A 13,491-nucleotide genomic window follows, 5' to 3' on the forward strand; every position below is an offset into this window, starting at 1 on the left:
CACAGACGGCAGAACAAAAGAACACATAGGTGTCGAAGTTGGTGACATTATCTAAACGAATGTGCTAATTAAGAATGGATGGTAGGGCACTCAAGTTATAGCTCTAGTGGGGGTGGGGGGAGCATAACCAATTTAAAAATATTTAAAAATAATGGAAATAGGGAAAAAGAAAAATCTATATAATTTATTGGAAAAAAACAAAAGTAAGGGGGAAGAAACAGAAGGGGGGGTGGGGATGAAGGAGGGAGGTCAAGACCTAAAGTTGTTGAATTCAATATTCAGTCCAGAAGGCTGTAAAGTGCCTAGTCGGAAGATGAGGTGTTGTTCCTCCAGTTTGCGTTGGGCTTCACTGGAACAATGCAGCAGGCCAAGGACAGACATGTGGGCAAGAGAGCAGGGTGGAGTGTTGAAATGGCAAGCGACAGGGAGGTTTGGATCATTCTTGTGGACAGACCGCAGGTGTTCTGCAAAGCGGTCACCCAGTTTACGTTTGGTCTCTCCAATGTAGAGGAGACCGCATTGGGAGCAACGAATGCAGTAGACTAAGTTGGGGGAAATGCAAGTGAAATGTTGCTTCACTTGAAAGGAGTGTTTGGGCACTTGGACGGTGAGGAGAGAGGAAGTGAAGGGGCAGGTGTTACATCTTTTGCGTGAGCATGGGGTGGTGCCATAGGTGGGGGTTGGGGAGTAGGGGGTGATGGAGGAGTGGACCAGGGTGTCCCGGAGGGAATGATCCCTACGGAATGCCGACAGTGGGGGTGATGGGAAGATGTGTTTGGTAGTGGCATCATTTTCCACCCACGGTCGTTGACAGGGCCCTCAACCGTGTCCGGCCCATCTCCCGCGCATCCGCCCTCACGCCTTCTCCTCCCTCCCAGAAACATGATAGGGTCCCCCTTGTCCTCACTTATCACCCCACCTTCAAAGGATCATCCTCTGCCTTTTCCGCCAACTCCAGCATGATGCCACTACCAAACATATCTTCCCTTCACCCCCACTGTCGGCATTCCGTAGGGATCGTTCCCTCCGGGACACCCTGGTCGACTCCTCCATCACCCCCTACTCCCCAACCCCCACCTATGGCACCACCCCATGCCCACGCAAAAGATGTAACACCTGCCCCTTCACTTCCTCTCTCCTCACCGTCCAAGGGCCCAAACACTCCTTTCAAGTGAAGCAACATTTCACTTGCATTTCCCCCAGTCTACTGCATTCGTTGCTCCCAATGCGGTCTCCTCTACATTGGAGAGACCAAACGTAAACTGGGCAACCGCTTTGCAGAACACCTGCGGTCTGTCCACAAGAATGACCCAAACCTCCCTGTCGCTTGCCATTTCAACACTCCACCCTGCTCTCTTGCCCACATGTCTGTCCTTGGCCTGCTGCATTGTTCCAGTGAAGCCCAACGCAAACTGGAGGAACAACACCTCATCTTCCGACTAGGCACTTTACAGCCTTCCAGACTGAATATTGAATTCAACAACTTTAGGCCTTGACCTCCCTCCTCCATCCCCACCCCCCTTGTTTCTTCCCCCTTCCTTTTGTTTTTTTCCAATAAATTATATAGATTTTTCTTTTTCCCTCCTATTTCCATTATTTTAAAATATTTTTAAATCTGTTATGCTCGCCCCACCCCCACTAGAGCTATACCTTGAGTGCCCTACCATCCATTCTTAATTAGCACATTCGTTTAGATAATGTCACCAACTTCAACACCTATGTGTTCTTTTGTTCTGCCGTCTGTGACATCTTTTGGTGATCTGCTTCTATCACTGCTTTTGCCTACAACCACACCACCCCCCTCCACTTCTCTCCCCCCACCCAACCTCCACCACCCCCCCCCCACCCCCCACACCACCACCTTAAACTAGCTTATATTTCAACCCTCCCTGGGATTCACCTAGTTCTGTCGAAGGGTCATGAGGACTCGAAACGTCAACTCTTTTCTTCTCCGCCGATGCTGCCAGACCTGCTGAGTTTTTCCAGGTAATTCTGTTTTTGTTTCGGATTTCCAGCATCCGCAGTTTTTTGTTTTTATGCTAATAAAGAATGTATGCTAAGATCAGCAAAGATTAATAATGCTGTCCAAAAATGTTCTGATGGCTATGTCATTGACAGCAGATGTTCAAAGGTCTGCACTTTTGAATTTGTACACCTTCAATGAAAGGAGAAATAACAACAATATGGGGTAAAGATTCGTTATGACCCAGTTGCGTGGTTCATAACCTGCCCATGCTTGCTGTTGAGGCAGGGAGCACACAAACCTACCTGATTGTAGTGTTGATCTAAGTGTGGCCTGTGGGTGTTTGAGCACTCAGCAGGGGGCCCCAACAATGTGTGCTTAAAACATGTAATGCAGCCAGCCTGCTCCTCTTAAAGGCAGTCTGCCCCTGCACTCAGTGGAAGAGAGCTGCTGCTGGCTGTTTGCACTTGCTCTAGCGTCAGGTAGAAGCTACACTAATGGAGCATCAGGGAAGAGAGAGGGCTCTTAGGTTCACAGGTATGGCCACGGAGGCCTTAACAATGGAGCTGGGCAAAAGTAGATTCATCAGGTTTCCCTGGAGGTGGGAAGAGGGCTGGGTGTGGTCAGGAAGCCCTCAAAGACCACCTTTCGAAGGGATTGGGAGCAGATGGCAAGGAGTCAGACTCTGAGGACCTGGTAGTGGTGCCACAAGAGATACATACAGCTGGTTAATAGCAATTATTTTGTTTGTACTTAAATAATGCTGAATATTTCATCAATGTTATTTATCTAGGAATTAGGGTTTAAGTCTGGAGGAATTCCTTGCCTTTCACCCTACAATTATAAGTTCCTGGGGATCTGCTGTGCCCATTTGTTTATGAATCTAATGGTAAGTTTTAAATAATTTTATGGTACAGCAATTAGCTACATAACTTTACTGCACATAAATTCGCTGTGACAGAGTTGGAAATCTAATGAAGCATGAATGCATATATTAGACTCAAAGTTTAAATGCTTGATGCAGAGAACTCAGTTTTGCAATGCACTGACAGTGGAGAGATTATGAATTTGAGGTGGAGCCTTTTCATTATCCAATATGGAGTCTTAGCAACGGTTGACATGAGGAATAATTATTCTTAACCTCCCATTTGCACCAATTTAAGGTAACAACTGGTGGGGTGGGGGAATGGGGGAATTACCATTCCATCCCAGATTCACTATCTCCCGGCGTCTCTGAGAATTCCAAGGCCAAATAATAAAATTATATCAAAAGAACACAAATTATAATTTCTACCCTTGTGTCCTGGACAATGTGCTTTATTATTCAGACTTTAACAGAGCATATAGAAGTCATAGGTCAGAAGAAAGTCATTCCTTCTCAGCTTGTTGGAATGTTAAAATGGAATTGTTAGCAAAACCTGTAATGTGTAGCTATTTAAATTCGGTAACATGATATGACTGCTCTAGCTGCAGTAAAAGATCTTCTACTGCAGAAATATGAATGAAGGAGAATGGGAACACCACCACTGGGTAATACAGGTAGGTAAGTGAAGGAGATGCAAAATTGCAATTTTTGTCAAGGAATTTAGGAAAATGCGAGCACTACAAAATATAGTTGCTATTAATTCTTCCATTCTGTCTGTCAAATGTAGAAAGTGACAAAATGTTGCATTCAAACAAAATTGACTTACTAATAAAATATTTAAAATAACTCCATTATTAAATTTCAAAGGTTAGTCATATATCAAGCTACCATACCACCTTAGCCAAATTTAAATAGGATAATCATTTACTCAGCACTCACCAATTATTTTTGTCATCCTGAGGAAAGTGATACTTGGGGATCAATTTTCAACTTTCCCCCCTAGGTATTTAACTGGCATTGCTGATTGGCTGCCCATTGTGATAAAAATGACCACTCTCAAATCTGAGAGATTCAAGCAAGCAAATATTTATTTCAAGCACTTGCAAGGGAGAGAACCTCAGCCAGCCCAAGGAACCTCTCTCAAAGCTACAGGGTTTACAGCACATGTTTAGCTTTCTTATCTTCCTACTTTTCATTATAATTCATTAATTTCTTAACTAACCATACTATTCCATTAACAGATGTTCCCATTATCTCGATCCTCAGCCTTCGATATGGCCTTCAGTTCCCCTTTATCTCTTTCTTCTGTATAACAATGAACAGACAGTTTATGCAGGCTGTTTAAGGCAGTAATTGCTAACTACTAAGCCAGTATTCCCCATAGTCACTTTGGTCAAATATCCCATCATGCCTACAGTATTGGCTATATTTCCCATCATGCATGAAAAGAGCTCTCATAACTACATTTTATCTATTCTGAAGCTATAAATGTACATTTTAATTAATATCAACAAATATGAAATAATTTCAGTTACCCCATTTCGCCATTTATAGAAACCACCTGATGTTCCTGTTCATCAATTTCTTTGGAAACAAAAATCTGGCAGTTACTATAGTGAGGGGCAGATCTTCAATGCCAATCTTATATCTGGAAGACAAGTTGAAAATCAAGTTCATGATCTCTTAAACTAACATGATAAGAAACCCAAGTATCTATGGAATAGCAGAAGTTTAGACTTTTCAATAGGTTCTATGCACCTCGCAACATGTTTTCCAAATTTCTAGAGGAATCCCTTCCAATGTATTTTCAGAAGCTTTGATTATATTTTATTTCTTTTAGTTTCAATCTTTGGGCTCCTGACAAGAAACCTGATGTGGGCTGAATTAAACTAGCCATTAGTTGGATAAGACCCAACAACACTCTAGTTAAGGGAAAGGCAGCACAAAATAATAAGCATTTTACTTAAATTGGAGCAAGTATTCAATTCTCCAGCAGGCATCAGGAGCTGGATTTTCAAATAGCCGTGGAGTCTTGACCAAGTGTGGGCAAAATTTCAAAATCGTGGTTGCAGAGGTCATCTTGGAATCTCAATGCCTCTGAGATAGTTTGGGGATTTTCAAAGGGGGAGGAAACAGGAAATTTGCTCACTGCCAATTAATGGGCCCTTAAGTTCCTTTAGGAGTTTGTTGAGGGGTCTTTTCAGCCGCGAATATAATTTTTTTTTCCAGAAAATCCAAACTGTCTGGCCCACGGCTGTTGGGTTTGGCATGGGGCAAGCAAGTTTATTTATCTGTGTGTTAAAACAACATTTGATGGGCCAACTAGTGCAGGCCAAGCACTGTGTCTTAACTTGGTGTCCATAGTTCCGCCTGAGTTACAGCTCCTGGCCTTCTCAGGAGCTGCCTACTCTGTTTGGCAAGGCTCCCATTGATGTCAGGCAGATAGGCAGTTCCCCCTTCTGAAGATGCTCGCTGCCTCTAATTGGGCACCGAGTTTGCTTCTAGCCAATTAGGCCTCTTGGATTTTAAAATAGTGCCGCGAAAGCAAAGTGGCTAAGACGCCAATTTGGGAGCTGGAATTCATCTGGGTGTCAGGATCCCAACACTGCTTTAAAAATTCAGCCCCAAGAAAATAAAACATTTTGGAGTATCACATTTTTTGAAATGCTCAGGCAACCAGTGGTGGTGGGGGGGTGGGGGGGGCGTTCTACAAAAAAATACTGTTCAAAATAAAAATATTGGTGGATGACCTCCAACATGAATCAGACCTTGGCCTGGATTTCACCCTCCCCTACCAGTGGGTTGGAAGGTGGGGGTGACTCGAAAAATCCAGCGGTTGGCCCTCCCACCGCCTACTCACCTGGCTCCGAACTGTATGAAATTTTACAGGAGATGATAAAGGCGAAGGCTATCTGAGGGTCTCATGCCACCCCCGCTGCTAATTTACCTGTGGTGGTGGAGGTCCATGTCATGTGGAAAGCCCAGCAGCTTTAGCAGCATAGCCTGGTGTCAGGTAAAGATCGGAGGGGGGAGCTCCATTGCTGATCCCCTGTTCGTGTTGGAGGCACACCCCCCAAGATCACACTGTCCTCTTTACCCTCTCAAACCTGGCCCCCAACCCCCCTCAGCCCGCACACTGAGGCCTATCAGCCTGACCTGGCAACATCCCCCTTCCTCCCCCCCCCCACCCCCACACCTCCCCCGCCTACCTTGGTGACCGTCCCCATCGACGATCGCCATTGGAGCCTGCCTGCAGTGACCACTGCTCCCACCTGGCGCTGCTGGGAGTACAGAGATGCCGGCCATCTGATTACCTGGCAGTTCTCAGAGGTGGGACTTCCTGTCCTTGAGGGGCCGAAATTCCACCTCCGGCCTATTAATGACCAGTTGGCCGTTAAATGACAGCAGGGTAGCCATTTTTCTTCTGGGTGGTTTCTCCACTGACTTGTTAGCCGGCGGGGGCAGGGATCACGATGCACCTTAAAATCCAGCCCAAGATGTCCCGTAACTGAGACGTATCCGGACTCAAAACAAAATATAATGTTAGCTCAACTCAGTATCCATTATAAACTGAAAGTGAAGTTCAGTTAGGATTCAGCATATATCAGGCTCAGGCCTGACACACAGGACAACAGGTATATAGCCTACAGAGAGACCTATTCCAATCACTCAGCATCTGTGATTGGCACGTGGGTGCAAAAGAAATTGCTTAAGCCTAAACAGATGAATTAAACAAAGTGAATTAAGTGGAGAAAAATGCAAGTATAAACTCGAAATGTTAGCTGATAATCTACCATCTCCTGCTGATCCACGCCCAAACTGTATTTAAATCTGTAACTGAGGCCAGGGTTTTCCAGCTCCCGCTCCAGCTGGTTCCCCCACGGCAGATGTGGCGAACCGTTCAAATCTCCATTGACTTCGGCAGGACCGGGAAATCCTGCCAACGGAAGGGGTGGGAAAATCCCGCCCTGAGTCGCTTGAGTCAGATGCTCTGGCATATTACTGAGAGAGGGTCGCAGTGCCAAAGGTGTTGCCTTTCAGGTGAGACATTAAACCGAGGCCTCAGCTAGTTGCCCTCTCGGGTGGATCTAACAGATCCCATGACACTGTTTCAAAGAAGAATAAGGGCCCAGTGTCCTGGCCAATATTTATCCCTCAATCAACATCACTAAAAAAAAGATTACTGGTCAGGATCACATTCCTGTTTGTGGAGCCTGCTGTCACATTTCCAACATTACAACAGTTACTATACTTCATAAAGTACTTCATTGGCTGTAAAGCACTTAAGATGGTCATGCTAAATGCTGTATAAATATGCCTTGCTTTCTCTTTCTAAGTAACTTAAAGGTAAGACGGCTTGCCTATCTATTAACAAAGGCTTTAAATACATAGTAAACGTACCTGTGCCTGTCCTCCTATAACAATGGTGCAAGAAAATGTACAAACTTTGTTTCTGTAATGTGGCTGTTTTGCAAATTTGCTCTGGGCTTCAAAAATGGCAGCTTAGGCTTAACAAGAAAGCTGGCATCATCCAAAGCATAGCCTTCAAAATACAGCCTACAAACAGGCAGGGAAGCCAGAATTTTACTAACCTGGTGCGTTTAACCTTTTTGAAAAGAGATGGCTAACAATTCAGATTGTGAAGGATAGATACTGCAGACCAATCCCCGAACTAACTGCAGGATAACAGTCTATACCCAATAGATTCTTGCAGGGAACTAAAATGAGAATTGGGGTTATCCCACTGATTAGTCATTTAACAGGAAAATCACAATCATTGGTAAGGGATCAAATTAAAGACTGCAGTTCAGCCAAGTGAAAAAAAAATCCCCATTAATCTTAGGCAACTGGCTGCTCCTGAGCTATTGTGGTTCCTGTCACTTAAATAATATTAGAATAGAAGGCCATGTATGGCAGAAAAGCTTGACATCATAAAAGTTTATATATTTTGGGCATACTTGACATGCAATTTGCCCAGGGCCAATTATGCATGGTAAAGCTAGTGTCTGGACAATACCATTCCTTTCAAAGAATGGTAAAGACTGTGTGCAAATTAAGCAATCTTGATTGTTCCGTGACTAGCAATATAATTGCAATGGTGCTTGACACTGGTGGAATTTGGAATCCCAGCTTTTTGGAATAGGGCTTTTATGTGGTTTATGACCCTTTGGTCAATTAAGTGATGACTGAAACTTTTACTGTTTACAGAAATTGTTACAAACATTTCCATCTGATTTGTTTAATCAGCACTGGGGCGTTACAGTGGACTTCAGTTTAAAAGAAAATGGACTTGATATTTTTCAAAATTGAACATTTGATTCATTTATTTTTCTTCCAGACCATGAATTGCAACATGGAACAGAATAACATCATTACACAGAAGAAGATGTGCGACCTTGGACTGCTAGGAAGGGTACTTTTTTTTAAACATTTAATTGGCACAAAAAGCTTACCCTGTAAAATACATTGGTCAGAATTTTGCACTCCCCTGCTGGCGGGTTTGTAGGTAGGGGCTGAATGTAAAATTCCTCGGGTGGGTCTCCCACCTGCCCCAATCTCTCTGAAATTTATGCTGGGTGGGCGAGGCCTCAGCTGACCTACCTGCCCTTGCCCCAGTTGAGGCTCTTAAGCACCAATTATTGACCACTTAAGGACCATTTCCAGTTCAGTCTCAATTTTCAGGCTGGCGGGATGAGTCCCAGGGTATGGGGAAGCCCAAAATAAATTGGGTTCAGGCCTCGGACAGGAAATGGGGGTTTGTTGGGGGAGGGGGCGCCTACATCGCTTAAAGATGGGCACCTCCCCTTAAGGCCCAGTGCCAACAAGATCTCCCTCTCCTCCAGGCCTCACCTCCAATGCCCGAATCCCCCTCTGCCCATCGGCCCTCTCAGGCTTCCCCTATCCTTCTTATCCTGGGACCCCCAAAACTTACCTGTTCCTGGAATTCCAGGGCACTGGGGACTCTGGGGACTGATTGCAGTACCAGCCTTGCCCACTGCAGCTTTTGGTGCTGCACAGACTAGAGAGCTGCCGGCCAACCAGATTGGGCAGCAGTTCTCTAAGGCAGCACCCCTCCTGACTGAGGGTGGAAGTCCTGCCTGCAGCCAATTAACACTCTAGCAGTGTCGGCAAGGATGTGTCCCTCTGCCGACATTCCAGATGGCAGGAAAGGAAACCCCACCATCCTAAAAACCCTGGCCATTATTTCATCTGAGTCCAATGGTTATGGATTCAAGTTTCATTCCAGAACTTGGGCACTAATCTCTTCAGTGGATTGACTGAGGGAGTGCTACATTGTCAAATTAGTTTCTTTCAGATGCTATGTTAAAGCAAGGCCATACTTGCCTGTTTAAGTAAACGTATAAGATTCATGGCACTATTGGAAGAAGAGCAGTTTCCCTCCTCTCTTGGCCAATATTTTTTCCAAAATAAATATCACCATCGACTTAATGGTCACTCATCTGTTTCTGGGACGTTGCTTTGTGCAATTTTGAGTGCTGTATTTGCCTAAAAGGATGCAAAGCCCAAGATTGTCCAGATTTTTAAGCCCTCTAATGCATGGATCAACCTTGTTACTCCTCCTCTCTCTAAATTGTCTCCAGGTCTTAAATATCTTGCTTGAATCTTGGTTGCTAGAATTTGACATAGTAGGCATATATCTCATCACTAAGGGTAACACCATCTGACTCTGGCTTTGCCTCAGCTTTCCTGCTGAAACCCTCATTCATGCCTTTGTTAGCTTTAGACGTGACAATGCCAATACACTTTTTTTTTGGCCGACTTCCCGCATTCTGCCTTGGTAAACTTATTCAGATCTCTGCTGCCCATCTCCTCCTATCTCGCACCAAGGCCTGTTCAGCCATTATTCCGCTGCTTGCTGATCTATGTTGGCTCCTGGTTAAGCAACAGTTCAATTTTAGAACTCTCATCCTCATTTTCAAATATCCCATCAGCCCTCCCTATCTTTGCAATCCCCTCCCACCCACAATCCTCTGAGATAACCTGCACTCCTCCAATGCTGACCTCTTTGAGTATCCCTAATTTTAATCACTGCATCTATGCCTGTGGCTGTGCCTTCGGCTGCTGAGGACCTCAGCTCTGGATTTACCTCCGTAAACCACTCTGCCTCTTGATCTTTCGCTCTTCTGTTAAGACACCCCTTAAAACCTACTCCTTTGACCAAGCTTTTGGTCATCTGCCCGAATATCAACTTATGTTGCTCAGTGTCAAGTTTTTGTTCGATAATGCTCCTGTGAAGTGCCTTATGTTTTCCTACACTAAAGATGCTATGAAAATACAAGTTGTTGTTGGTGCAGTTTACCACAGTATTATACAATTCGACCATAACTTCCTGTGACTTATATCCTACCGATTTGACAGTGTAGTTATTGTTGTAAAATGAAACAGTACTGGCCCCTGGGGAACCCCATGAATTGCTCTTTTCCCCCTCCCCCGACTTCAGGTGGAACTCCTGTAACAATTTCCCTTACCCTTCTTGCGAGTTCCTTACTCTTACTGGAGGTTTGCCTAAAGTCTCCACAGCTTTCCGCTGAACTGATAGGCATGCACTTGGAACTTTGTCATATGTCTTCCAGAAGAACAAGCATGACATATTATGGCACTCTCTCAAAAAAGTGACATCCTAAGGGCAGTGTGGTTAGCTCTATGAGCTCTAGAGGCACAAGAGCAGCAAATTGTTGAGACTACGCTCCATGGTAAAGGAAGCAGGAAAACAATTGCATTTAAATAGTGCCTTTCACAGCCATATAGATGGCAAAAGGCATTGTATAACCAATGAAATACTTTTTAAAGTGTAGTCACTGTTGTAATGTACAGCAACCAGTGTGCCCACAACAAGGCCCCACAAATAAGTCACAAACAGCCAATTATCAGAAATGATATGAAGTGAACAGCCATGATCTCTTTGAATGGTGGAGCAGACTCAGTGGGCCGAAATGGTCTACTTCTGCTTCTACGTCTTATGGTCTTATGGTTAAGAGGCTGGCATAAATTTGAAATTAATGAATATCATTATAATATATTTTAATTGTTATTTAAATACCATTTTTCTCCTTTAGCTCTAAAGTAGGGAGTATGGAAGTAAATTATACCCCAATTTATTCTTAGTTATGTGCCCCTAATTTCTCCCATACTTTGTGGTTTGTGAACTGCTGAAGCAAAGTGTGTGGAGCCTGATCCACCATATCAGATTGGGCATGGAAACCTGAAGCTTGCAGCATACCAAGGTACCCAGTGTACCCTGAAGCCTGTGACAGCTACAAAGATAGCTTGCGTGCAAGTTGAGCATTACTATTGCTTGTCAGGGTTTTAAATGAGGCAGCCATCCACTTATGTGACAGGCCAGCCGAAACAGCACTCTAGCTTTTGGAACTGGTGTCCAAGGGGGATTCAAAACTTGATTTAAAGTTTTTGGGGGTGGGGGTTGGTGGGGGGGGGCACCCTGTACCCCATACCCCAAACCCTGCACCCAGTGCTACTTCCAGAAAACGCTGTCGCAGAATGCCAGCCTAAGAAGGTAGATGCACCCAGTGCACCAAAGCTTATGTAAAATCTGCTGATGGCATGTCTTGCGTAGTGGCAGTGCTATATGTCACGTGTGTTTGCCTTGTTGAAAGCAAAACACTTCAACAAATAAAACTCCTGCAATAATTTATCCATGTAATTATGAATTGATATTGAAGTAATGAATTGTTTTATGACCAGGTTTTGAATGAATTATCACTGCATGATGTTACCTTAATTCTTGGAAAATCACCCGTATGGAAGAGAATTATCAATGCAGCTCGATTAATTCAGGTGGAGTTTATTGTATTCTTACTGTCTTGCCTATTTTTATAACACGACTGGAGAATTTCTGTACTGGGTTTGAATTCAGATTACTGTTGCTGTTTCTCCTGTGAAGTGAATTAACTCCGAAATATATCTTCTGAATTATGCTGCTCCTGTCAAAATACTTAAAATGCTTCTACTAAAATCCATTAACTCAGACTTTAACCCACTTATTTTACCTTATTTTAAATGGATTAACGTCTCTATTCTAAAAAAAACGTGCAAAGTTTTTATTTGTTTCTACAGTATCAATTCTAGTTGGAAAATAGACCATGGGCTGGATTTTATTAGGTGCCACAGTCCCACCCCCCCGCACCCCCACCCCACCCCCTCACCACTCCCTCCAGCTAAAAGATCAAGGGGGATCCCAGCCACAATCATGATGGCTGCCCCGCAGCACTAGTTGCATTACGACGAGACCTCTGCCCCTTTTTCGTGAGGAAACCCTGCCTTAAAGAGCTGTTGGCCAATTGGGTGACCATCAACTCTGTGCTCCAAGCAGTGCCAGCTGAGAGTGGCGGCTACTGCTGGGCCTACAGGCAGTCTCATGACGCTGAGGAGACCAGATAAGTCTGGGGTCTGGGGTCAGGGGTCTCAGTGTGGGTGGGAGTGGGTGGGGTTCAAGAGGCCTGGGGTTTGAGGGCGGGGTGTGGGGGAGGGGAGTGGAGGTTAAAGGGGGAATGACCTTTGGGTGAGGTGCCTCCAGTGAGCCCACAAATGAGATCCCCCCTGCCCTTGCCTGACACCAGTCCATGCAGTTAAAGCTGCCGGGCTTCCCACGTGATGTGGGCCTTCCAACGCTGGGGTACAATACTGACAGTGGCGGAACAAAGCCCTTAAGTAGCCATTAATTGACCGCTTAAGGGCTTCAATAGGCCCAAGGGTGGGCAGGCCACAAGACGACTCACTCACCTAGTCTATCTAGATTAAAGGGCAAGCTTGCCAGCATGGCGTACACATGACATATTGTGTTCCTCAGTGCTGCACCACGCTCAGTTGCATTTCGTGTGCGAGGCTTGCTGATGTCTCAGTGATACAACTGCTCACTTAATGTTAAGGAGAACTATGAGCACTCAGTCTGCTCACCTCACGTGCACATGTGTATGCTGTTTTATACAGATTTAGAGGCCTGTAACTTGCCACTCACCTTTCCAGACCTTATCAGTTCATTGAAGTGCTTCCTGCACTGCACCCACGCCCTCCTTGTGACTGCAAGGCTGCTGACCTCTGTCACTGCCTCCATCCATGCAATCTGGGTCTGGCTTGGAGGATTTCTTCTTCTGAATGGAGGGAAGAGCACATCCCTCCTCTTGGAGAGAGCATCCATCAAAGCCTCTAGGTAGGCTTTGGAAAAGCATGGGCCTGCCCAGGGCCACCTGCCCAGGACAATGCTGGCCCTCTCAGTTCCCTTCTGCTCCAAATCTTCAGGCAATGGCAAGCACAGTCATGGCTACTATTTGCCTTTTAAAATTGCCCTCCATTACTAGGCCATTCTTGAGCCTCAAATTGGGCGCCAAAACCATCTTCGTGCCAGTTAGGGGTTTCACATTTGAAAATCACATTCCGTCACTGATGTTGGCACAACATGGGGTCAGGAGCAGGAAATGATCCGAGTGTTGGGTTCCTGAACTTTGATTGAGAATCCAGCCCATGGTTCCCAAAGCTCTCCACCACTAGGATTTTCCTCATGTTATTTCTGGGTCTGTTGTCAACTGATAGAAATCAGGGCTGAGTTTTTCAGGTTGGAGTGGGGTTGTACTTCTTCCACCCCTCAGCAGAAGGAAGCCCTGCCCTCGAGAGCAGCCGGCCAGAG

At 45.1% G+C, this 13,491-nt stretch overlaps 1 protein-coding gene across 4 annotated transcripts in view; it reads left to right on the forward strand.

The window, feature by feature from the left end:
- The window catches only part of LOC121279790 (putative phosphoenolpyruvate synthase), a 181,143-nt gene that overhangs the window by 122,173 nt on the left and 45,479 nt on the right, over window positions 1-13,491 (forward strand). For all 4 annotated transcript variants that reach the window (XR_005943498.1, XR_005943497.1, XM_041191144.1 and 1 more), the window contains exons 22-24: window positions 2,757-2,852; window positions 8,167-8,241; window positions 11,553-11,645. Coding sequence is in view for 2 of the 4 variants with exons in the window: in XM_041191144.1 (XP_041047078.1) it covers window positions 2,757-2,852; window positions 8,167-8,241; window positions 11,553-11,645 (264 nt within the window). In the remaining 2 variants the exon portion in view is untranslated. The remainder of the gene's footprint in view (window positions 1-2,756; window positions 2,853-8,166; window positions 8,242-11,552; window positions 11,646-13,491) is intronic.

Source organism: Carcharodon carcharias, chromosome 7, assembly GCF_017639515.1.
Source record: "Carcharodon carcharias isolate sCarCar2 chromosome 7, sCarCar2.pri, whole genome shotgun sequence".
NCBI lineage: Eukaryota > Metazoa > Chordata > Chondrichthyes > Lamniformes > Lamnidae > Carcharodon > Carcharodon carcharias.